General features: G+C 44.5%; 1 protein-coding gene across 3 annotated transcripts in view; it reads left to right on the top strand.

Moving 5' to 3' along the window:
- RAD51B (RAD51 paralog B) overlaps positions 1–27,194 on the top strand; it is a 545,220-nt gene that overhangs the window by 366,838 nt on the left and 151,188 nt on the right. For all 3 annotated transcript variants that reach the window (XM_080666682.1, XM_080666681.1, XM_080666683.1), the window contains one exon: positions 19,447–19,543. In XM_080666682.1, coding sequence (XP_080522808.1) covers positions 19,447–19,543 — 97 coding nt within the window. The remainder of the gene's footprint in view (positions 1–19,446; positions 19,544–27,194) is intronic.

Genomic DNA, 27,194 nt, shown 5'->3' with positions numbered 1-27,194 from the left:
ATCGGGAAGTGAAACTGATGGTGGGTTGGAAGAGATTGAAATTTGCTGAAGTGGATTTAGCCAAGTGACTGTTTATGGATGACCTTTGCCTTCTTGGGGGTGAAAGCAGGAGGAGTTACAGAACCCTGGCAGAAAGGTCACATCTCATTGCAGTTAGCATCCTAAACCTTGGGCTTTGTGGGTTCTCTCACCTGAGACCGGGATGAACCAGACTCCGAAGGCCTGGGTTTGAGCTCTACCTCTAACATCTCTGTATATGTGAAGACAGTTCTGTGTAGCACTGTGGACTTTTGCTCTTTTATCTTCCCTCTGAGATTTTCAAATCCTCAAAGGCACCCTGCCTCTGTACTTTACACAACATTACTTTTTCATCCTGTTTCTGCACTGCATTTGGTTGAGATATTATAGGCACTTGCTGACCGACAGCGTGGGACCACATCCCACCTTGGATGAACTGGAATTCTGTTTGAAGGTGTTTTCAGCTGGAAATACTCTGTTTTGGTGTTATTGCTGCTGATAAGATCAGCGGGAGCAGTGTGATCAGGCACCTTCTCTGCCCAGGTGTCACCCTCCGGCCACCCGAGAGGATGGGCTGTGAGAACACGCCCCAAGCTCCAGTCTAGACTCCAATGTGGGGTCTTCTGTGCTGTATTTTTGAGACTTTGTGTTTTGGTCTCTCATCTCTTAGCAGCCTGAAGAAGAGCTTTAGTGGGTATATCCTCCCTCTCTCCCTCCTTCTATCCACCCCGCCCCCTGCTCCTTTCACCAAGAGAGACTATAGTCTCATGAATATTTTAAGTGGGTTTCACGGAACACAAAATCTGTACCTTCACAAAGGGGATTAAAATGTTGGAGTTTTAATTCCTCAGAATCAGCACATTTTAAAACATAAAACAGATCATGTCAGTCTCCTACTTGAAACCTGCCAGCTACCTCCACCACCCTTAAAACCAAACCCAGAGCCACTGTGCTGGCCTCCAAGACACCGCCTGCCAACCTTGCCCACCTCCCAGACCCCTCTTCTCGCTCACTAGTCCAGCCTCTGGCCTTGGGTCCTTAGAGCCCCCAGCTTGTTTCTGCCTCAGGACCTTGCTGCTTGTCTCTTCTGCCTGGGGCTCTGCCCTGAACTCTGTGCCACGTCAGAGTGTCCTCAGATCTCAGCCCAAATGTCCTCTCTCAAGCCTTCTCTGGCCATTATACCAGGAGTCCCACACCCAGTATTTTATTTTCTTATGTCACTTATCATATCCAAGATTGCCTGGCTCATCTTCCGGCTTCCTTGTCTGTTGCTGGACCCTGGTAATGGTGCGCACTCATGCCCAGGGCAGGCAGAGGCTTCATTAGTCCTGTCTGTGCCACAGTTCTAGATCTTAGAGCAATGCCTGCCCCCCAGTTCGAGCTCAGTAATCATGTGACATGGACTCAGGGAAGGCTGGAATCTGGTTATTTACCTCTCTCTCGGCTGGCTCTTCCTTCTCTGTCTCTCTCTTTTTCTCTGTCATGTATTTTGCAGGAACTGCATCCTGAAACGCGGTGTGATGTAATGTTGGAGGATGGGCCCTGGATCAGGGCTCTGGGTTCACCTGTAACTTGATCTGAAGCTCTGGTCACACACAGCTGCCAACTGGAAACAGCTACTGTAGAGCCACTCTTTCTCCATTGGCCAGCAAGTCATGTGTGTACTTATTAACATTAACTCTGGTGGTAGCTTTTCACCCTTACCTTCCATTACCAGATTGCTTCCTCAGTTCCCTTACTTCTGAGATGCCCTGTGATCTAGCCCAATACGGGAGCAGCCCTATAGGATATATATTGCTCTATCCTCAGATGTGGCCAAAGAAATGTGCTGTGGACTGGAAGGGGACGATGGTCAAGTAGGAGTCACTCATAGAGGAGGCCAAGTACCAAAATTTAGGGCTTAGCTTTAGCTCTTCATTATTAGAGAGTTGGGACTTGAAGGATGCGTTCTCTGGATTTTCCTAATAAAGGAACTGTTTCTTATTTGGATTAAGAAATCATGTCTGTGGCTTCCCACAGTCATCGCTGAACTCGCAGATGACCTTGCAATGTAATGAGCTCTGACAGCAGGATGGCCCGGGCTTCGTGCATCATGGACAGTGACGTGCAGCTTGACTTTTGGTGTTGCTGGCAATGTCACGTTTGGGTCGCAGGAGTTCAGCCATTCTGACAGTTATGCAGAGCAGTGTGATGGGACTAGTTCTATAATGCTAACATCTGTAGGCAGAGCTTCATGAAGACGTCACCCAGATCGCCTGGGAAGGCTGCTTTCTTTGGGAGCTAATTCTTGATAGGAAAAGTATTTAGCCTTTTTTTCTTCCTTGCCTACTCACAGCCTCCCATTCGTACCATTTCCACCTGTAATGGGGGACGGACTGTATGTATATACTTCTGGTCGCCTTGCAGTATACATTTTTTGGCATATAGATGGCAACACCAAGACCCGTGGCTTTTTAACTTTTCTGCTTCTTTGGTATTTCTACATGAGATAAGATGTGAGAGAGTTGGAGGATTTCTCTTTAAAGATTTCTGGTGTGGTGATATAGAACTTACTGATATCGCCATGCCCGCTGCCCTCAGCTCCCTAAGCCTATTTTCTCCTTTCCTATTTCTCCATTTCTATGACGCCTCTCTTTCCACTCGGATTAAAATTGCAACCGGTTCCCATACCTTTACACCAGCGATTTTCATCCGGTGTGCCCAAGAATGTTTAAAACATGCAATACCTGACCTTTTTCTTAGATTGTCAAATTAAAAAAAAAAATGACAACAATCAACACAACAAACTTTGCCTGACAAACTTCTCCACGTCCTTCTGATGTATTTTTTTATTTAAATTCTATTTTTCATTGAAGTAAAACATGTATATTGTTTTCAAATCTAATAACCATGTGTACTTAAACTGAAAACCAGTGTTTCCCTGCCCCAAGTCTCCTTCTCCCTTTGACTCTTACTCTTAGGAAGCAGCCTTTTTCAAATCACTGAGATGCTGGTTCTGGCTAGATACCTTCATATTTCCAAATCATATGCTTGACTTGCTATTTCTTTTTTTCTATTGGAGATGACGTCTGTGGAAGGTGGCCATTGCGCAGTTCCACCACTTTCTCTTTCAGTTTCACTCTTCACCTTCTTTCCAGTATGGTCATATCTTGATATTTAGTTAAAATCATATTTAGCATTTATTTTATTGTGCCAGTGTAAGTACTCATGGTGACCTGCTAAATGCAGCATGATTATTGCCTTCCTCCCTTGGCCCCTCCCTCCCTCGCCTTCTTTCTTGTTTGTATTTTTAAATTTCTCTCTAAAATATATATTTCCCCACCTATCCCCCATCTTTAAATTGATAAGGGCAGCTCTGGCCAGGTGGCTCAGTTGGTTGGAGCATCAGCCCATACACCGAAAGGTTGCGGATTCAATTCCTGGTCAGGGCACATACCTATGTTGACAGTTTGATCCCCTGTCAGGGCACGAACGGGAGGCAACTTATTGATGTTTCTCCCTCACATTGATGTTTCTCTCTCTAAAATCAATGAATGTTCTCAGGTGAGGATTAAATAAATAAATTGATAAGGGCATTTGAAATCATAACTGCCATGTCTTCACCATACCTAGCAAAATTAACAATTCATTAATATCATCTAATACACAGCCTATATTCACATTTTCCTGATTAGCTCAAAGATGTCCTTTTACAGTTGGTTAGTTTGAATAAGGATGTAAATAAGGGAAACCAATTGCATTTAGTTGTTATAGTTCCTAAATTTCTTTTATTCTATAACAGTCAACCCCTCCTTTATTTGTGACATTGATTTGTTGGAGAGATTGGATGTAGAATACTGCCCATTCTAGATTAGGCTAATAGCTTCCTTGTGATGTTGTTTAACTTGTTTTTATTTATCCGATGAACTAGTGGTTATTTGATTAGATTTATTTTTAGGCAAAAAATATTCTATAGGTGATGCTATTTACTTCCTATTTTATCATGCCATGAGGCAGTACTATCTGGGTAATCATCTTTAATGGTATTAGTTTGATCAGTGGATTCAGAAGATGGTAACCAGATCATTCCATTGCCAAACTCCCTATCAGCTTTCCACCTAATGATGACCCTTACCTAGATCCATTATTTTATGGGGCATGGAATCTGTCCTTTCATTGTGTGGTTCTGTTCTAAGCCAATAAAGTGCTGATTATCTAGTTCAACTCCAGAAGGTCACCTTATTTTCCTTACTTTCAAGTCTTAGTTGGGATCAGGAGACTTCTCTGTGACCCGGATGTACTACCAAATAACTGGCTGAATTTACATGAAAGTAAGATGCTTATCCTATATAATAAAAGCCTAATATGCTAAGTGTCCCGTCGGCCGTTCAACCAATCAAAGCATAATATGTTAATGATATGCTAAGGCAGCTCAACCACTCGCTATGATGTGAACTGACCACCAGGGGCAGACAGTCAACCAGTCGCTCTGACGTGCACTGACCACCAAGGGGCAGATGCTCCAACCAGTAGGTTAGCTTGCTGCTGGGGTCTGGCCGATTGGGGCTGAGCGAGATGGGCTGGACACACCCTGGGGCCCACCTGCGGTCCCTCCCCAGCTGGCCAACCTCCCGCGTCCCTCCCCGGCCCCAGTCGCGCACCGGTGGGGTCCCTCGGCCTGGCCTGTGCCCTTTTGCAATCCCTCAGGCCAGGCCGAGGGACCCCACTGGTGCATGAATTCATGCACTGGGCCTTTAGTATATTATATTGATTAACATTTTTATTTGGACATGTAGTTAGCTTTGCTGTTGGCTTTGAAAACATAAATAGAAAAATGGAAAGCTTGTCAGTCATGTTGAAAAGTAACTGGCAGGGGAAAAAAAGGATGTTTGTGAAGTAGTGGAACAAATCAGGGGACTGTGCTTTGGCTTATAATACCTCCCTTCTCCAGGGTGGAGAGACTCTGAGGTCTAGTGGGGTCTTTGTGCCTGTGAGGGAGGTGGATGGAAGCTTCCAGAAGGGACACTGATGACACAGTCTTTGAGGACTTTTTGGTTGTTTGGTTTTAGTTTTTACTCCCCTAGTTTGCTGAGAAGTCTTTCATAAAGATTTTTCCTAAACCCTGTTGCATATGATGTAGGGCTTTTCCTTCCCTCTGTAATGGGCCTGGGGACTCTTTGATGTGTTTTAGCAGAATTTAGCTTCTAAATACAATTTGAAACTTAGCTCTACAGTTTGAAATACACACACACACACATACACACACACACACACACACACACATACACACACACACACACACACACATACTGGCTTTCTCAACTGACTTTTTTTTTAACTTCAAGAACCTGCCCTGTAGGAACCAACTTCAGGGGCAGGACAGACCTATAGGCCATAAACGTGCATCTCCTTCCTGAAAGGCTGGGATGTGCAGACGTGAGAAACTGCATGAGGAGGGAGTCCTCTCCATGTCTCCATCCTTATCAAAGTCCTCCCTTTAGAGGCAGATGAGTTCCTGGTATAAATGCCTGTCTGTTATCTTGGAAAGATAAAGATTGGTTACCTTTTTAGTAACTTCCATCATTCCAGAGTTTAAAGTCCTCCTCTGAAATACTCTGCAGAGCCAAGTTTTTATAATATTGAGGCCTCTTCTGCCATTTGAAATGACCTTCCACGTGCCTCTCAATGACCAAATTGTGCCCTTCTTTCAAGGCCCAGTTCAGATGACACTTTCCCTCAGCCTCCCAACGAGATGCCATCACTTTCCATCCTCTAGACCAGTGGTCGGCAAACTGCGGCTTGTGAGCCACATGCGGCTCGTGAGCCGCGGTTTGCCACTCTGTTGACTAATGAGTTTGCCGACCACTGCTCTAGACGCCCCAGCTCTCTCTCTGTCCTGTGACAAGAGTGATTTGTCCCTTCCATTATGGTTCGGTCACATACTCATGTTACTTTTTTTTTTTTTATCAGGAACATATCAGTCTTTGCTTTGTATTGACCATAATTTATATTTAATAAATATCTTATCATTTTACATTTTAATAATTTAATTACTTGGGCAACTTTATTTTATCCGATGTTCCGCTCATATTTCAGCTATGCTTCAGATATCTGTAGGGGAATCTGTCGGTCAGCGGAGAGCCAGATTTTCTCTTTCTGAAGAGGAAAGAAAGCATGTGGAGAGGAATTAACATGGATTTGGGAGTCAGAAGACCAGTTTCGAGACTCACTTCAGCTCTTCAGAGTCAAGGAATGGGCGTGTCACTAGGAACCCCTTCTGGTAACATGGAGACTGTGCAGGAGTTCCCTAAGATGTACTTAAGGTTTAGTTCTTTGGAAAGAGGAAGGGGGAGAAAGGACTGTGTAGATGTAGGAGCAGTCATGGCTGGTGCAGAGATGGAGTCTTGGGCTCTCAAAGCCCTTCTGGTTAGTGCTGGCCGGGGACAGGAGGTCTCCCAGTGGTTGCACTCTAGTTGTGCTGGGAATGATGATTGCACAAAGCCCAGGGAATACTTGGGGCAGAGAGAAGATGGTGGGGCTTGGGGAGGGAGCCTAAATATGCACTTTACTCTTTAACCTCCTCGCGGTCTTGCCCTGAACCTGCCTAGCCCCAGCTATGCTTTCTCTCACTTCTTGTTTCTGTTATTCTCTCTTGGGAACTTCTTGGCTAAACTAATGAATGGGGCCACTTCTAATAAACCATAACCAGCACTTACACTGAACCTCACATTAGGAAGGGAGGACCACCTCAGAGAGCGACAGAGGTTCTAGCACTACCGGCAGTCGCCTCTGCAGAGAACGGAAGTGAATCCAAGTTCCCCATGCACTGGGCACCTCTACTGCACAGGCAGCTAGCTGGTCCTTGTTTCACAAAGACGTTGGGAACCACTTCTGGAGGTAATTCCTTTACCATCCGTCTGCCTCTCTGGGAGGTACACTCCCCTTCAGGATCAAGGGGGTATAAAGAACATGGGATCTGGCATCAGGGGACTTGGGTTTGGGTCTGTTTATATGCTGTAAACTTTAGGCTAGTTACTTTCCTCTCAGATGTGGAAAGAGATGTAATACTTCCATTATTGCTAGATGGTAAGGAGGTTCAAATGAGATTTTATATTCATACATAATAGCACCTTCATTATTCTAAAGCACTGTAAGGAATTTTCCCCCGTTACCAACTTACTTCAAAGGCTACATCTTACACAGGTGAGAATCAGAGCCCATGTCATGGTCTAATGGCTGGCTCTTCTCTTACAAGTGTGAGCAGTTCCCTACACTTCCCGGCACCCTGCCTTCCTCTCCTGTGAAATGGGCATGAATACTAGTTGTCTAAAGAAGAAACTTATCTAGAGTGGAAAATATGCCAAGGAGACCAAGGACTGGTGATTATGCTATTTCCAGTACTACCTAATTAATTTTTTCCAGCAGGATTTAGAATGCCACAATAGTTTTTTGGTGTCATGCTTGAACATGGTCTATCTGGTTGAAAGAAGTGATTTTGGAGTCCCATAGATGTTGCTGCTTTTTGCAAGTTAGGCAAGTAACTGAATACACGTATCCTTAAAGTAGAAGAGTAATGTCACCTCCCTTGTAGGGTCGCAATGAGGACTAAAGGAAGTCATGTGAATAAGCCATCAAGCATGGTGTTTGGCATCTGGTAGGTACTCAGTGTTAGTTTTCTTCCTCTAGACTAGGGGTCGGGGATGTCTGGCCCACAGGCTGTATAAGGCCTGCGAAATCATTTGGTCTGGCCCTGCCAAGGCATTAGGGATGAGTTAATTAAATGTTTGACCAAATATAGCAGGCTGATTTTTAAGTTGATAATTTTGTATGGCCCTCAAATGATATTATAAATATTCAAATGGCCCTTGTCAGAGAAAAGTTCCCCACCCCTGCTCTAGACTATCTAATGCTCTAGACTATCTAATGCTCTTCCATGTTTTCTCATCAAATAGCATTGACTAAAAGTTCCAATAAGGCCCAGTACTAGGCGCTTTTACTTTAACAGGGTCCTAAGGGAAGGTCAGGTTGAGGTAAAGGGCAGAGGGAGCCAGTTATGTTTGTTTATTTCATAATAAACAATAGTGGTATCTCATCTCCTTCCCCTGGTCCTGAGCCTGCTGAGTCACTGTCCGGCCCCTTGGCCCCATGATCTCTGGCTGTGTCTATGGAATACAGCAAAACCCACAAGAAACCAGCACTAATAAGTGGCAGAGCATTTTGAGGGATTTGTGTTTGCGTTCCTGTGCTTGCTCTCCTGGCAAGATAGGAAACCTTTAATGAGACTTTTCCTAAATGATGCTGCATGTGCAATGTGGATTTCCCCCCTCTGTTCTCCTACTAAATGACCATTTCATGAGGTCTCTTTTCATTTTTTTCTTCTTCTTTCCTGCTTCTCAGTACATTCCACAAAGAGCTTATTCCTCTGCTGGTTACTGATTGATGGTTCTACTCTGTGTGCCCTTTAATTTTGCAATAAACCAACAAGGAGTTGAGACCACAAACTTAAAGAGAATTGACTTATTTATTTGACTGGATTCACTGGAGCGACAGGCAGACTTAGTCATTTCAGTGTGGTCCTGGGGAGGGCAGGACGAGTCCACGGGAAGGAACACCGGGCTGTAAGTTAGACAGGAGACAGGAGAGAGCTTACTTGTCCTCCCGTTCCAGGGCAGTGGGGCATCCGTTTTCAGCCTCTCAGCGGCAGCCCTTTCCAGGCCCCGTGGAAGCACGAAATCTTCTACAAGACTTGCCACAGATCTAGGACTCTGAATTCATTGGGACTTTATTTGTTGGAAATGGATAGCCACTGCCTGTGGGTCCTGTGCCCCTTTTTTTCAAAGGGATCATAAAGGACTGCAGGGACCTGCCTAGGCTGGGTGACCTCAAAGACCAAGAACAAACCTCTGCCTCCATTACCACCTCCATCCCAGCTGTGGTTTCACCACAAGGCCAGGGGCTCCATCAGATGTCAGAGACACTAACACACTTCATGAATTGACTATCAAATACACTAAGAACCAATGAACTCTTTTCTTATTTAGCATCACCATTGTACGGAGTGACCAGTCTGAAAATAGCACAAACATCATTTGAAGTAGAAAAACAAGAACAAACTTCTTGGATGGTTCAAGTGGATGCTAAATTAACTAAGGATGGCCCCTGTTTGAAAACATAAACACTATTATCATTTCTGTGTCAGTCTTACTCCATGCCCAGGGCTACTCCCTATGAGTTGAAGTGAAGCTGAAAGGACAAACTCGCACATGGAATGTGTCCCAGCTACAAATTCCTAGTCCAGAGCCCAGTGTTGGTTGTGGCTCTACCACATTTAACCGGCTAACTGCCTGTTCTTACTCTGCTCTTATGTGGTGACCTTTCTTCTGAAACTCTTGTCATCACATTTTAGCAGAAGTGAAAATATTAGTAGAGTGGTTCGTGGCGAAGACAGAAATAGAACCTAGGAGTTTGTGCCCTTTCTCTCGCCATACCTGCTGGAGCATGCTTCCGTCCTGGCCTGCAGACAGTTTCCACCTCTGCCAAGCAGCCTGCTGAGAGTTCACCAGCTGCCTCTTACTGCTGAAACTCTGGTTCTTAAACATTCTGTTCAGGTTTCCTTGACATGAGACATTCCATTAAACAACGTGAGACTTGGTCAGTCTGAAATCAGCAAATGCCCTGTTCTGAAGAAATGAATCATCAGATGCCTACGAGGCGATAAGTGTTCATGCCGAGAGTCTGTTACGTGGTAGAGCCAGCAAAGGCCAAAGAGCCAGACAGGCTGGGTGTGAATCGGACCCTCCCACATGCTATCTATTTGGTTTCAAAAAAATTGCTCAACTTCTCTGAACTTTAGTTTCCTCATCTTCAAAACTAGGATAATGGTGTTTACCTCACTTGAGGTGTGAAGATGAAATGAGTTAATGTATGTTCATCACTTGATACAGGGTCTGATACATTAATTTCCTCCCCTCATAACATGTACACTGGAGGGAGAGAGAATAACATACATGACATAATGAGAGAAAACTCGTACGAAATTATTTGGTGTTGATTCTAAAGTGGGAGTATTAAGAACTGAGAGGTCAGTTGGGCCTAGTGTAGTTAGGAAAGATTTCATGAAAGAGGTGGTATTTGAACTGCCCCCAGGAAGATGGATAAAGCAGGACGTTTCTGAGTGGCGCACTTGGGCTGGGGCTGAGGGCCAGAGGGAGCTGTAAGAAATACAGATAGAATGACAATGTCACAGCCTCTGTTTTCCCACTGAAGAGAATAATAAGTAAAAAGCTCATATTTGTTAGGTACCTGCTAGGTATTAGGCACTGTCGTAAGTGCTTTATATGACAATCATTTATCCTTACCACAGGTACAACTGTTATCTTAATTATGCAGTTGAAGAAAGTGAGGCACAGAGAGATGGAGTAATTTACCTGAAATTATTCAGGTAGAGGTGGTGGAGCTGAGATGGAAACCCAGGAGGTCTGACTCCAGAGCCCACCCTCCTAACACACAACGGCTGCTTCATTAGTTCCCAGCTTCCCTCATGAGGTCAGGAGGGGCAACTAAGACCACTTGTGAGCATGCTCTGAAAATGAAAGCACCCTAGCACTCTGGGCACTTATATGGGGCGGGGTTAGCTGCACACGTGCCTCACCATCCCCTCTAGCAGCTCAGAGGCCTGCTACGAGCTTCGCTTTCCTTTAGGGCAGTACTCCAGGGGGCTATTCCCAAGCACCAGAGTGGGCGTTTGTCATCTGGCATTAGGGCTTGTACCTTGCATGTGAGCTGTCCTTGGCTCGGACATGGTTTTATGGGCCTGTAGCACGTGATTGGGAGTTGGCTTGTCGGTGACCATGATGGGATATCTCCACGCCAGGGGCATTGCCGTGGAAGGAAGCTGCCTCTACTCACCATGTAAATATTTAGTCATTTTAATGTATTTGTTCTGGACCTATTCTCGCATCTCTCCTATGTTGACTCTGTTTAATTGTAGGTTATTATTGTTTGTCTGTTATTGTTTATTTGCCATTTATTTAAGTATGGACATAGCATTGATTCTACTCCCACACCCCTCACCCCAACTCCTTTAAAAAAACAAAACATGTGACACAATATCCTTCCTTGAGGGTATCAAATACACAGTTTTTGTTCAAAAAGCATTTCTGATGAGGCCGCTGCCTTGGGAATTGTTCCTAGGCAGACAGTTAACCTCCTTTTGGACAGATAGCAAGTCACCTTTGCTCCCATTTGATGCCAGAACTGGCTGCACACCTCAGTTCCAGAGTCTGGAGATCCTCAGTAGCATAGAGGTACGAGGCACAGACCAGTGTCGCCATCCTCCTGTGGAGGTTTCCCGCCAGGGGATGAGATCAGAGGCCTGTCTGGTCTTCAGCGTCTCCCTACTGTAAGCCATGGTCTGTGCAGCTGGGCTGGGGCTGGAGAATAGCAAAGCGCTGTCTTATCAGGCTGGACTCCCCCAAGAGCAGTATTTTCACACAACCCTTCACCCCCCAGGGAGCAAGTGACTCAACAGAACTGTTTTCTTGGTTTCAAATGAGTCTGAGGAGGGGAAATCAGTTAATACCGTAGCAGCCGTCTGTGATGGACTGATCACAAAGCTGTGTCTTTCTAATCCTCCTTACAAATCAAAAGGAGGGGAATCCCCAGGGCCCAGGAGTGCACATGAATAGAAAGCACCATCAAATGACAAAAACACCTAAAAAGGTCAGCAGAAACTCAGGGGGCTGCTGGAAATTCACCTCGCCTGCCTGTCTGTGGGGCTCAGTGGGCAGCCAGGGAGTGTGGGCTGAGACAAACAAACCACGCAAAAGCCGACTGGGCCACCGGAAACGTACAGGGCAGTGGCAGGGCGGTTTCTTCCACGTCCGTGAACCTCAGAGGCATCCGACGGCTGGCCTTGTTCCTCTCCAAGCCCCGGCTGCCAGAGACCTCTTGGGTCCGTGCTGACCGAGCAACTGCATGCAGTTGCTGAAGCCATTGAAGCTGCTGTGAGCGCACACGCAGTTCCCCAGTGTGCGTGTGTTTCCTGCACTGACAGGATGCTGCGAGGTTGGCTGAAGGTGGAAACAGCACCCCAGCCCACTGTCTGTGGCCTCGTTACCACTGTCGTTCCACCTGAGACCCGGAACCGACACGTGCTGACCTCAGCCCCATGGGCGTGGAACAGCACACCGGCAGTGGAAGGAGCTCTTCACGCCTACGCCCGGCTCGGTAGTTGCTGGCCCGGGGTTTCCACTCCGTCCCCTGCGTGTGCACCTGGAGAAGTAGGCCAAGGAGAGAGCCGCTCTGCCGTGCCTCACAGCTTTCTCTTGTGTTTATTTTGGCCAAATGGCAGGTGCAGTCCTACCTCAGTGCATTTCCTCTGAACTCAGTGGCTTGGGCAATGGCTAACGTGAGGTGGGAGAGGTATTATTATCCATCCCTTTGTGATTGAGTGTGCTTGTGCAAAGCTGTGGGGATCCTTTTCCCCCATCTGTGTTGCCTTGTGCTGGGTCAGTGTCTTCTTTAGGGACCTGTATTGAGCAGAGTGTTTCTCTAGCTGTGAAACCTACCAAAGGGATTTTTTTTCCTCCCAGGTCCATAAGAAGAGGTGTGAATTTTATGAAGATTTCTCCCTCATTCTTTTTCTTCCTCAGCGCCCCCCCCCCCCGCCCCGCCCCTCTCTAACTGTGTCACTGCCAATTAGTTCTGTGTAGGATTTCTTAAGGTTGGAGATGATTAGAATCAAAGATAATGGATAAGTACAACACTAATATCAATTGAAATGTGCAACTTTTTGTTTTTTTTCATAGCAGCCTGTTACATTATAGTCATAACACATTCACTTTCTTCACATTTTCTGTGGACTTAACACTTTTAGGTACAGAGAGTTTAGGGGCATTTCCCAGCATTGCACAGCAGGTGAGTGACAGAGCCAAAAATAAAAGGCAGCTGCCCAACTCCCATAGCAGTGCCTTCTTCCAGCCAAAATGAAGTTTGATCCTTTGACCACAAATATTTCAAAAGGAAAATCCCCCACCGCCTTTCAGACTTTCCCAGAAAACAGTCGTCACACCGACCTTCACGATGGAAATAGCAGGCTGCAATCCTAGAACCTTATCAGGTCCTTATTCTCAAGCTGACAGTTGATATTCTCTGGGCTGAAGCTAATGAAGAATTATTTTCCCCATAATGAAATGATTTCTAATTTTCCAGAGCTTGGCAAAACTAAGCTCGTGAATAGTAAAACCAGATTTCTGATGCTCAAACTCCAAAATATTTGGTCTGATTTCTCACAACCAATATTGGAGATCCGTTTTCAAAGCTACAAGTGATGGGAAGGGAGTTGTCAGGGGAGTTGCAAGGGTGACTCTCTAGATCCATTTTTGGGGAGGACATATCCTTGTTCCCTTCCACTCTTCTTGTCCTTTTCCCTCTGCCCCGCACCCTTCCTCACCCCGCCCCCCCTTCCCTCTTTCTCCAGCTCCTACCACAGCAGATAGGTTGGGGAAGACACCGTCATGGTTGGAAAGCAAGAGGAGAGTTTGGTGAAAACCACTCCAGGGCCTTTCTCTCAGGCCTTGGTGATGAAAGGACTCAATGAACCTCAACAGTTTCCCACAGGAAAATTCCGGCCTCTGTCTCCTTACAAGCAAGACATTGAGCAACCCTTAATGGAGCAGGATTAAAATTCAGGATTTCTGAGTTATCCAAGGCCTCTGCTTGGATAGAAAGACTATGTCACGGTCATAGCTGTGGATCAGAATAATTTTAGATACCCAAGGTCACATTGTTAAAAAGTGCCCTTTAAGCTGATAGACCATTTTTAATGCAAAAAAGAGAGAAAGTGAACAATGCCTCCAGAGCCCGTGAACTGCAGAGCCCTGTCATTCAGGTGGCTGTTTGTGGGCAGTCAGCCCCCAAGGTCCCTGTCTGTCCTTCAGATGCTGCCTCTGGCTGTCCAGGTTGTGCAGCGGGCGGCCTGTTTACTTGGGAGCTGTATCAGGACAATCACTGCATCTAGCCCTACATGCCCAGTCAAACGGATTTTGAAATTACTCTGATTCTCTGTGTTAGATTGTGGCAGATTTCTGGCAAGGAGTGGGCGGGAGGAGGAAACGGGTGTTTTTATGAGCAGAGAAATGTCCCTGAGATGCCTGAGGTTGCCTTGTGACTCCTCTAGCCTAGCCTAGCCCTAAAACTGGGTTGCACACAGACAGGAGTTCCATGAAAAGTTTTCGTTTCCAAGCCTCCGGTGGGCCTTGAGAGTGACAAGCCACATGCATCTGAGGGCACTGAAAATCCACCAAAAAGATGGGCAGAATTCGACTAGGATTGCCTCCAATGCTTGGCACTTTTGTAGAGGCTAGAGCTATCTCCCGGTTTGACTTATGGCGTTTATGAGTGTCAGAGTCCAAAAGGACTCTTGTCCCAAGATTGGGCTTGTTACAGTGTAGCATTTTGATGATTTTTTCATGTATTCCTGGACCTTCTTTTCTAGCCATGGACATCGAGGCCTGGAGAGCTCACCTGTCCCTGGATCTGAGCTGGGAGTTCTCCTCTCTCTGCCCAGTGCTGCCTGAGGAGGGAGAGTGGGCAGGGAGGCCTGCACATCCCTATTCTGAGCGATTATTAACTATTGATCTCAGACAGGTGATTCTGGTTCATGCTATGGAAGGTGTGGGTTACACAGAAAGCGGAATGAGGACATGTTTGTGGGTCCTTAAAAAACCTTCCTTGTCAATATTGCGTTGTCTTGCTTACCATAAATATCTCTTCTGTGGAGCAAACAGGGCCAGGTAGCCCATTCCAGCCTATTCTGCCCCCGGCTGATCACAAACTCCTGCTTCTCTTGTCACCTTCCGAAAGTCAAACAAAAGTAGCTTCCTCCCTTAGAGGCTGTGCCTTTGGGCCTGGCAGTTCCCCACTCTGATTGTTCCAGGGCTGTTCCATTTTCTCTCCTGTCCACAGAGGGTTGAATATACCAAATAGCTATTCATGGAGGCCCCAGCAAAGATACTCCCAAATACTTCAATGTAGGGTGGATCCGACTAGACACATATGTGGCCCCATAAAGCAGAATGTATTCTGGACCAGGAGCAGGAGGTGTGAGTAGATTGTGGATATAGCCTAGATATAGTCTGGTCATAGCATAGCTGAGGAAAGATGGGTCCCCATTAGACACAGAGACTAGTGGAGAGTCAGGCTCCGTCGGTTAGCAGACTCTAGCTCACCAGCCCCTGACCCTCGGGGCTAATGGTTCTGCTGACCAGCGCACTCTGCTCCTGCCCTCTTCTCTCCATGTACTTGCTCTTTTAAGTGATCTTTTTGAAAGTTAGCAGAAATGAGTCACATATTTTTGTCTGCTTGTGTGTTAGTTGGTTTTTCATCCCTCTTCCTTCTGACCAAAATGGCATTCATTCCCACCCACCCATCTGCCTTACTAGGTCATTTGCTCTTTAACTGGTTCCTATCTCTTCATTTCTTTTCTCTAGCTGATGATACATATATTGGGTATTTATGAATCTGTACTCTGAAATTTATTCTTTAGAGAGCTTCATGGTTCTGAACTGAATATAGATGTTATACTGCTCTATACAGAAGGGTGGAGTAGGATGCATTTAGAGAACCTAGGAAATGAAAGACTTGGAACCCAGGGGCATGGTCTTTGAAAGGAGAAGTCTCCCCTCATCCCCCATTTGCCTTTGGAGGGGAATTCTGGAAATGAGACTCAAGGGCTATGTGGCACGATACAGGGGGCTATTTCCTATTCGAGTGCACCTGCAGCACCCTACAACCAAGAGAGCGGCCCTGGAGTGAGTGGTCCCTCCACATAGAAAGCTGAGTGGAGACAATTGTTACTCTACTTACCAGGCTTCCTACTGTCCCCAGTAGGTGGATGTACTCTTCTTCCTGAAGAGTAAACTAGGTAATCATAACTATTTAAAAGAATATTTCTTCCCCTTGGTCCAAGAGTCCACTCTATCTAGCCTTTTGATTTGTAGTAGGCGGTAGTGTGGGTGAGGCGGGGATGGAGGAGGGCGTTGTACGTTTTAAATAAGCCATGCTTTTAGAAAAATGGCAGGTGCAATTTCAATTAAATTTTTGTTGCTTTTGGAATATATCAATAGCAACTATTTGTTCTTTGTCAGCAGTGGGCTGTATGCTGTACAAAAAGGGGGTCAGGCAAGGTATAAATCGGAAAAGAATAATTAAAGACACGATGGGGCTGACCTTTTAGTAAGTATTTTCCATTGGCCAGGCACCATGTAAAGGACATTATCCAGTTTAATCCTAGAAACCCCGTGAGTTAAGTATGATCACGCCCAGAGAGGTTATGAACTTGCCCAATGTCACACAGCTAGTAATTGGTAGAACTCCGGATCTGAATTCAGGTCTGTCTGACTCCAAAGCCCTCACCCTAATCACTGGTACCAAGCAAGAGAGGTTCCAGTATTTCCAAGGGCGTCGAAGCATCAGGAAAGCTCCTTAAAGTGTTAGTCAGAACTCGTTGCCAGAAACCAGATAGTGTGAAGACGGTTGATAATTTGCAATAGTATTTTATAAGTTATTTTAAGACTGTAGTTTTCACGTGTCCAGTTCACCTCAGAGGCCAGCACATCCATAGGCTTCTGCCCAAGTCGTGATTATTTGCCATCGATACTATTTGGAAATGTTTCCATTCTATCATTTTGCTGTACTCAGATTTAGAAAAACACATTCAGGAAGATGGTGTGATTAGCAACTCCCCGAGTTTGGTTGCTTTGTACCTTCAGTGATTTGGATTTCGGAGTCATAATGAAAAGGGAGAGGATTATTAGCAAAACCACTTAGGAGCTTGTTCTCTTGCCGCTGGGCAGTGAAAATGTTTTCTTTTCCATCCACTCTCCCATTGGGAGTGGAACTGAAAGTGGTTATCTTTTAAGGTACATCTGTAGAGTAGTTTGGTTTTAGGCTGTGAAGGGTATCATTTTAATAGTTATGTGCAATAAAACCATATCTCAGTACAAGTTTCCACTCTAGGATCAATGAAATAATAAAAGTGAGAAACAGTGGTCTGAATATTTTAGCAAGTGCCTTATCTTTTTTTTTAAAATATATTTTATTGGTATTTTACAGAGAGGAAGGGAGAGGGATAGAGAGCTAGAAACATTGATGAGAGAGAAACATCGATCAGCTGCCTCCAGCACACCTCCCACTGGGGATATGCCCGCAACCAAGGTACATGCCCTTGACCGGAATCGAACCCGGGACCCTTCAGTCCGCAGGCCGACGCTCTATCCACTGAGCCAAACTGGTTTCGGCAGCAAGTGCCTTATCTTTTAACATACAAGTTTCTAAAGAAGATGTATAGTGGCTTTACATCTTTATTTTTTCCTCTTGTATATGATGACATGCTTTGCAAGGTAGGTATTCAATAAATTTTTATCTTATTACAGTTAGTCTATCATTAGAGCTCTATTTATTATCACCAAGCCATCTTTTAGAAGAACCCCTTTAAAAATAGAACTTACATATTTAGATCTCTCAGAAGTTCCTCATTGTTCTTTTTACTAGGACAGACAGATTTCAGTGGTAGGTAAAGCACATGGTATTTTCAGACCAATGTCAGGATCCTATTGGTCTTGCTTAAATGATTACTATCTTTTTCTTACTGAGAATTTTATACAAATTATTTTAATTACATAAAACTTAGAACCAATATTGGTAGAAATGATCAAGTACTAAAGTATATCCTGATGTAGAAAATCGTGATGTAGTGTTTTAGGCAATACACTAACTCACTCATCTATACAGCATCATTCTGAAGGAAATAATGACAACAGTGGCTTCTACTTATTGAATATTTACTCTGTGACAGACACTATATTAAGTACCTTACGTGGATTATCTCATTTAATTCTCAAAACAATTCTATAAGATAGATGTTATTTTACCTATGAACAAACAGAGCTCCAAGATTTAAGTACCTTTTCCCAGGTTCACAGGGTCAGTGTCAGCATTTGAACCCAGTTTTATTGAACTCCAAAGCCCATATCCTGTATTATAAAGAGAGAAACTATCACAATCCCTAATTCATGCTCCTGAATATGAATATTTGTTTCTTGTAAGATCAGACTGTTATTTGACCATTTCCAGCCATTTTAATTGAAGACATATCTCCGGTGGTTCTTACCGGTCCAAATGAAAAGCAGCAATATAAAAGAGTATGAGCGATAGGATTAGCACGTTCTCAGTGGGATGCTGCAATAGCTGAGCTGCGCTGGAAAGTAGTGGAGACCCATGAGCCTAGCTGACACACAAAGACCTTGGGAAGCTTGTCTTTGCTAATAGAGGCCTTCGTTTCTTCACTTGACCTTGCCATCATGCTCCCGTCTCAGCTCTCAATTAAGCTGCCATTGGCATAGGATTTATAATGTGTCACTGGCCATTCAAGAGACAGCAGCAGAGGTGTGGCTGAGAAGCTGAACAATAAAGAATGGAATTGGTTTTCATTTCTGTTCAAATCAGGAAGATAACAAAACCATAACTGACCCCGGGACAGAGCAAGACAGCCCAGCTAGGTGCACATTTCAGGTACTAACTGCCTAGTAACCTTTTCAGAAGGTACATTTTCTCTGACCAAGATGCTCATGGTTTCTTTCTGCCCAAACCTTGGGAAACGATCAGTAATGGTGATGCCGAGCTTTTCCAGGAGAGAATCTGTATCTCATTTTTCCTGTGGGTTTCTAAACAATAGAATAAATTTTGTAAGTGAGAATTTTTAAGGAAAATAATAGGTGTTTTTTTTAACTGTACCAAATGTAAAAATATAGCATGGCCGCGGACCACATGAATGAGGTAATTTTAGAGTCTTTTTTCTAGGAATTTTGAGTGTTATGAACTTTATTTTGCACGGGTAGGATGACATTAGTTTGTGTTTTAAGTAAATAGACTGGAATTCTTTTGTTAGACTATAATTAATTCAAAAGAAGAGTGTTCTTCCTTTAGGGATGAATCTTACTTTAATTTCATAAATTCGGAAATACAACTCTGACTTTTAATTTAACAAGAGAAGAAGCCACAGATACCCCAATTTTAAATTATTACTTTTATTCAGCACTAGTAACTAGGGTTGTGGATATAATCTTAAAAATGAAAGTTTAATAAAATGTTTACGCTGGTGTATTAATTTTCTGGTTAGCCTTCTATCATTCAGTCCCAACTTCCTCAAGAATTGATTATGGTTTATGTTCTGAAAGACAGCCCGTTTCCTGTGTTGTGAATGACCTGTGGGCTTTGCCAGATACACTGGCCTGCAGATAAAACTGATGAAAGTCCGCAAGGGGGGTTTCCTACCTGTGTACTTATCAGTCTTCCTCCAAGCCACAGTCTGCCTTTTGAGAGCTCTAATAATTAATTTGGTCTTCTCTCTTCTCCCTTTCCCCCCACCTTCTCCCTGTCTGTTCACAGGTTATCTTGACGAATCAAATTACAACACATCTGAGTGGAGCCCTAGCTTCTCAGGCAGACCTGGTGTCTCCAGCTGATGACTTGTCCCTGTCTGAAGGTAAGGGATCTGTCCTAGAGGGGCTGAAACTTGACACTGACCTACAGCCCCACAACCTCTCTGCTTCTGGGAGAGCCCAGAGACCAGCTCGCAGGCCCTGGCCAGTGAACCCAGCCAGAGCCCAGTGATGCAGGCTTGGCCACCTTTCCTGGCATCTGATCCCTTATATTTGGAGAGTCTCTTGCTCTGTTACTGTAAGTGAGCTTCCTTTTCCACCCCAGTGAGTCGTCTTAATGGATGGGCATCCATCACCTCTGCCTGCAGGCTTGTCACTCCTCTGTAGGTTGCGTTGGGTCCTTGGTGTGAGGGCTGGTGACCTGCTAACTGACTCTGTTTTTGAGACTGATGCTTAAAGGTTGGCTTTACCAGTGGTCCTGCAGCAATTTAGCCTTTTCTCGTGCTGGGTACTTTTAGTCCTGGTAAAAGCATACACCAATGTGATGTGCTGGTAATGTGGCATTCCCTGTCAGCTTTACCGAAAGGTTAAGAGAAATGCTCCATGCTGGTAAATCTGCAAAATTTTCTCCACCCTCCCATGCTAGCAAAGGTCAGGCCAGCTATAGTTTACATAGCGAGGGGAATTACACCTCTGAGCCAGTGGGTGGTTTCTAGTTTTATTCAAAGTTCTTACTTGACATTTCTGAGTTCTGCTAGTTGTACTCTTTCCGTGCAGAATACTGTGGGCCTGTGTGTATGTGCATAGCTGTCCCAGGCCCCTCTGCACTTTCCTTTTTCTGAGAATTATTCATGATGGAATATGTGGGACTTCCAGGCCTCACAATGCTCCTGACTGCCCAGGTGATCTTCCATTGTTTGGCCTCAGTTTATGGTCCCCCGAATACAAGGACTATACCCCTGTTTCTCAGTGGTGTTTTTCAGAGTGAAAACTAATTATTTATTTAAAGCAGTAGTAAAATGCACTCAGTACCCTGCTTCCACATCAGTGATGCATTATCGCTCCCCCATCACCTGGACTTAGAAGCCTGAATCATTTCATATCCCTTCTGCCTTATAGTCTTTTCACCATCAAGTCTATGCAGTTCTTCTTTCCAAATATATCTCCCCCGTCCCTTCTTTTTTTTTTTTTTTTAACAATTTGAATTGTGATCAGCTGATTCATTCAACTTATAATTGGATTATTTTAATAAAATTCCAATATGTCTTCCCAACTGCAAACTCTGCCATTTGCATTCTGCTGCTGTCAAGTGGGACTTACTGCTTGGACTGTGTTTTCTGTGTCACTCTCCTACTGAGAAATCTGGGAGATGTTTCAGCCTGTGTTTTGAGAATGGGCTAAAATCAACATGCTGATTTTAAAATATTTAGGACTTTGTGATTTGTCATCTGAAAGTTGGCCAGAGTGGAAGTATTTACACCATGGAAATCAGCAACTGCTAAAAATCAGGTTATTTTTCTTTTCTTTTGCATGAATCTGTTTCCAAAACACCACAAGATAAAGTCAGTACTTATTAACACTTCGCAGTCTGGTCTCTCCTTCCTGTCAACCCGCATTTACATTTCCTTGGCTCCTACGCCAAGTGTGTGTACTTACTGCTCACCGCTTTCCGCGCCCCCCCCCCCCCCCCCCCCCCCGCGCCTCTGCTGGGACAGCCCACCTGATCTTGAACAGCATTTCCCTTTTTCACTTCTACCTCTGCTTCTCTTCCCAGATCCTCCCACTCCTTCGAGGGTTACAGGCCACCTCTTCCACAAAACCTCCTCGTCTGTCCCAGTAGGCATGGCTCTCACTCTCTGTTCCTCCTCTGTGGTCCCTCTACCTGCTCTGCTGTATAAAGAAAAGGTCTAGAAAATTTAATTTAACTTTTCATGGTTTCCTGACTAGATTGGCAGATATTTTAAGGACAGACTATCTTGTATTCTTTTTTCCATGTTGTGCCTGAGTGACTAGCAAAGTTCTAGGCACATTTAGGCAGTAAGTAAATGCTGAATGAATACCCCAGTTAACACTTTGTAAAAATAGTAACCAGGAGAATCACATAAGGCACCTATGAATATCATGAAAAAATGTTGTAATTATTTCACACGCCACAGACACACACCACACACATTTATTCAGCTCTGAGGAAAAGAAAGTATCTTGTTTCTTTATTTGAAAGCCAGTGAGTAAGAGTACTTTGCTTTGCCTTGGCTTCCTGGTTTATCTTAAACAAAGAAGAGTCGGTGAAACAGATAACCAAGGAAATTGCTTTGGGGCTCCAGTGTAACTGCTTCAAGAAAACAATAATGTGGTATTTGCGGCAAAGGAAGGGTTACCAGCTCATTCTTAGACAACTTTTTTTTATTATGGAATCCCAGGGAGGATGGAAACAATTCTTTTTTTGTTGTTGTTTTTTAGGTCTTTTTAGGTCATTTTTTAAGGTCTTTTACTTGCATAGCTGAGCAGGTGAAGAGGCTATGGAAATATTTTTCCTGAAGTCTATACTGAAATTCCTTACCAGTGAATTAAAATGAATAGGTTTCTTAGCATATTTATACCTATTTAAATGCATTACAGTGTTCGTTAATGTTACTGTTATTCATATGGATAAATGGCTTTGTTGTTGTTTCAGGCATTCATGGTTTCATTAGCTTGGTGATCTTGAGCAGGTCTTTTAATCACTTTGGTCTCGGGTTTTTTTCTGTTAAATGACAGGTGAGATGAGTATAAGATTGCCAGAGTCTTTTCTAGCTCTAACATTGGACGATCATACTGTGGGTCTGAAGATCAGGAGCATTCACTAGGTGATGGGTATCGAAAAGCCTGATTTTTCAGACTGTGAAGAATGACCTTGTTGTCCTAGATTAGGCATCTTAGGAAGGATCTTCAGAAATCATACCATTGATACCTTTGGCATGCCTACAGCAGTCTCCTCTCCCTGTTGCTCTCTCTTTCTCTGTAAACTCTCTGGTCTTGTCTGTCCATCGCTTGCTCTCTCTGCCTTTCTTCCACACAAACGTGTGCACAAGAGGTGTGTGCAAACCAGTGCAAGTGGGAAACACCCTGATGAGTGAACTCAAGGTCCCCCTGACCTGTAATGGATTTCAGCTGCAGAACAGAGGGCACTGCTTAAAAGGCACTCCCTTGCAAAGAGTTGGTGAGAACCAGCGGCCACTGGGCAGCCGGCGATAAAATGACCCTAGGTGACCTGAGAGAAGTACCCAGCAGGGGCTGATTCGGGAAATGAAATTTCTTCTGCTCTGACACAGAACAGGGAATGCAAGTGACCTAGCCCAACTGAGAGATCTCTTCTACCCTAGTGATCCCTACTATTAATATCTACCAGCTGCAGGCCCAGAGCATCCCCCTGCTGAGATCAAAAGGACCCCTATCTTGGCTGGAACAAGGTCATCTGCACAGGGCTGTAAACAGGCCGGCTGGCTCAGGGACCTCTGTAGGGGAGGAGAAGTCAGGAGAGGGGAGGTGCTCTCTCACGCTCCTTTAATCTCCAAGGACCAGCTGTTGCCTCCCAGTGTTTGTAAAGTGGAGAGTTCTTTGTTTTTGTGTTGCTTTTTCCCCTTATTAAATGTGTGGCTAGGTTGTTGCTTGGATTATGTAGACCCAAGTCCACTGCTTGGGCCCAATGCATGGTTCCCTTCATTGAGGTTTCATTTCCCTGTTGAGTTATCCAGCTCTGAAGTGGGAGAGCCGCAGAGGGAGACGTGGACCCTGAAGGCCAAGGACTTTTCCCAATGTCGCTCCTGCCGCATGGTATTGTGCCTGGAGAAGGCATGAGAGGACAAGTTGAATTTTCTCTATTTAGTTAAATAACTTCTCATACGTACAGTGTGCTTATCAATTTTTAGCCTGCCTTTCACAAATATTATTTCATTCAATTGTGAGAATGAAACTTTCAAGATTTATGCAAATCAATCAAAATTATACTGTGAACCAAAGGGCAGAAATCAGGATTTTCTTTCTTATAATCTACATTGTCCTCAAGCTGGCACTGTGAGTGAAAGTATTTCCTTTCCAGTGTTTTGTTTCATTGACAGAAACTCGGGCCTCTAGGTTGTTACAGAGGTGACTGGCTATTGACTAGGTTATCGTGATGGCTATTGATTAGGTTATTGTGTTGGTAACTGACTAGGTTATCATGACTGTTCTGGCCAAGGACATGTTTCTCAGATGCCCTGGCCCAGTGGTCGGCAAACTGCGGCTCGCGAGCCACATGCAGCTCTTTGGCCCCTTGAGTGTGGCTCTTCCACAAAATACCACGGCCTGGGCGAGTCTATTTTGAAGAAGTGGCGTTAGAAGAAGTTTACGTTTAAAAAATTTGGCTCTCAAAAGAAATTTCAATCGTTGTACTGTTGATATTTGGCTCTGTTGACTAATGAGTTTGCCGACCACTGCCCTGGCCAGTTCTTCCTGGTGGTCAGGGAAGATACTAAGAATGATTGGATCTTGGTCACAGGGAATGTCCCTTTTGCCCATAGTGATTAGTAAAGAAAGGATCTAGCAGTCCAGCTGGCCTAAGACACCACATTTTATTCTGAAGTCACCTGAGATTGGACCAGAAGGACTGGCTGGAGCCCTGTCCAACAAGCACAGGTGGTAGGTGAGATGGACATGCAGTTACAGCAGGGCCTGTGTAAGACTGAAGCTCTGCTCAGCACAGGCTGCTAGCTTTTCCCCTCCAATGATTTAATGGGATAGCGTTACTTCAGTGTGGCGACACAGCCCATTTCAGCAACCCCAGAGGCTTCATGGAAAGGAAGCATCATCAGGCTGCCATCCTGGCATTCCTAGCATCTGGCATGTTAGTATTCTTCTATCTGCAGTCATAGTTTTTGATAGATAATAGCACTTAAAAACTAAAAATGGCCCAGTCGGCATGGCTCGGTGATTGAGCATCGACCTATAAACCAGGAGGTCATGGCTTAATTCCCGGTCAGGGCACATGCCTGGGTTTCAGGCTCGATCCCCAGTGTGGGGCATGCAGGAGGCAGCTGATCAATGATTCTCTCATCGTTGATGTTTCTATTTCTCTCTCCCTCTCCCTTCCTCTCTGAAATCAATAAAAATATATTTAAAACAAAACCTAAAAATGAAAAGTGCATGGATGGGTCGAGGAAAAAACGCAAGAGAAAAGGCAGTACTTAGTAGAACCAAGAGTGGTTTCTAATTTTTGTATGGGAAGCCTTTTTATTTCGGTTGAATTGATGACTTATTTCATGTGCAAGAGAAAGTATTTTAGGATTCATTCTCCCCAAGAAATCATCCTTGCAAAAAGCTGGAGTCCACTTGAAAGAGTATATGCAAGTACGTGGCTTGTGTCTCTTCTAAAATAAATTCACCAAGGAGGAACAGCCCAGAACAGTTGGGGCGAACCAGGGACTCATGGTTGTGAGAGAAGCCGACTTCAAAGCATGGTATGAATTTTCAAGTTTTATTTCCACTCTTGCTTTCCAGCTGGATCTGCTCTGGATTTACTGCAGGATGTTTGAAAATGTGGCTCCCTGCTAATCTCAGACAGTTGCTATGATCAATGGTTTCTTTCATTTCCGATAAAAAACACTGGTGTTTCTGCTTAAATTGTGTGTACTTTCAGCTTTATTATTGTAGTCGTAATTTATTGTCCAGCATTACCCAAATTTGTAATCCATTAACCACAGACGTTGGGGTGGGTTGGTCAAGTTAGCAGAACTCTCTCCACACTAGGGCTCCAAGGTCCTCCGCAGCCCAGTCCCAAACTGAACGTTCACCGGTGTGGGCAGACCATGTGCAAATGGGTACGGGTGGAACCGCCTGAAAAGTCCACCCCTCAGGGCTCTGGTGCGGGATGGCCATAATTAGTGCTTTGAAAACATAAAGTGTCACCATGTGACTGCAAGGTTAATATTAACAACTGTGATCAACATTGTTAACATTAGCCTTTCCATAGCATTTTAAAATGTCCTAAAATGATGAATCACTTAATCCACCTCAAACCACCGAAGCATGAAGGAGACTTGCTCAAAAGCCACACAGTGAGTGAGAGGTGGTGGTGCCGGGAGCAGAAGTCAGAGCCCCTCCCATTGAAAGCCTAGATTTGGATACTGCTGCCCCTTAGGCGTGAGTTTTAGATAAAAATGTCCAAGTATCCTAGTGACCTTTCCATTTTTGATTCCAAAGCCACAGACATATATCAATACAAACAACTGACTACTGGCAACTGTTCAGATGCCATGAAAAGGCCTAATTAATAGAAAAAGATTAAAAGCACCAAAAACCTTTGGTGTTTAGCTAAAGAAAGCCTAAATATGATGTGAGCGGGGTGGTGGTGGCTAGTGCTGAGAGGATTGGGCACAGTCTACAAATGTCCATAATTCTCAAGAGGGAGAGGAACTTGAGGGTTTTCAGCAGGGGCCAAGGGGCAATAGCGCCACGACCGAGGGGTCAAATGAGAGAGGGAACACTGAAGTCAACCGCCAGGAAGTATTTCCTGGTCAGGAGCCCTATTTTGCTAGTGACAGTTTGCCAAAGAGAGACACGTGTGAAGCAGGATCAAATGAAATGGGAGCCAGAGTATTCTTTGGGAAAGTCTTTGAAATGGTTCATGGGAGGCTGGGCTAGATTTTTGAAAGTATTTTCCCCTTACCCTCAGACCTCTTTACTCTTTAGAACTTTAAGGTTAATTTCTCAGATGCAAATGTTCATGTTACTCTCAGGGTCATGAAGACGGAAAGGATGAGAACACCAAAGCCAATTTTGTTAATTGCTTCAACTACAGAGATGATGGGGCTGAAATCCCAGAGAATGAGATGCCAAGAGGTGGTGTGATCCCAAAGAGCTTCAAGGTGGAAGGATTCTTTTGTTTACCATCATTGAAGAGACTTCTATACCAAATACGAGAGGTCAAAGATCATAAAGAGGCTGGTTTCTAGGAGTGGTGCCCAGGCGATAACTTAGTTTGTGTTGTAACGTAGCATGCGTTTTTGATGTTCACTAGGATTTGGGGAGGATTGTAGCAAGGTCTGCCAAGGTGGTCTGTCCAAGGACAGTCCAGCTGAGCTCTGACCTAGGTTTGGATCTCTCTGACGGCATTTCTTCTCTTCATGTTTCTGATAAGCCACTGAATAAATATCAGTTGGATTAAACTGTATTTCATTCGGTCATACTGACATGTCCTGTTTATTAGCTGCATTCTTGCATATATTAGCATAGTTTTAGAGTTACGGTCCCTCAGAATTTTTTTTGGCTGGATGAAGAAACCTTCAAGTGCCTTTCATGTGTTGTGGAGCCCGTACCACAGGCAGTATGTTAATGTTACAGGAAATCCAGAAATTGACAAGATGTGGTCCCTGCCCTCCCAATGTTTATGGTGCAGTTTGAGAATAATTCTAAAGGAGAACAATATTAAGGAGAATGTGTGTGCTGCCTTCAGACGGTATGGCATGAACCAGAGGCTCCAGGAGATAGGAAGAAGGGATCTACCAGCTGAGGCAAATCTGAAGGGTTCAGAGAGGAAGATGTAAGAGAGGCCTCGGGGGAGGGATATGGTTTCAATAGGCAGAGAAGAGTGAAGATCAGGGAATGCTATAAATAAAGGCTTAAGTTCAAAATGGGCCACTCTTCTCTCCCGTCATGCTCCCCCTCGCAAAATCTGTTCTAGCCACGTAGCCTACTCTCTTGTTACTCAAACTCACCAAAGTGTTTCTGCCTCTGGGCTTT

Source organism: Plecotus auritus (assembly GCF_963455305.1).
Source record: "Plecotus auritus genome assembly, chromosome: 1".
Classification (NCBI taxonomy): Eukaryota; Metazoa; Chordata; class Mammalia; order Chiroptera; family Vespertilionidae; genus Plecotus; species Plecotus auritus.
The sequence above is the reverse complement of the archived record's forward strand: the minus strand, read 5'-3'. Positions and strand labels throughout refer to the sequence as shown.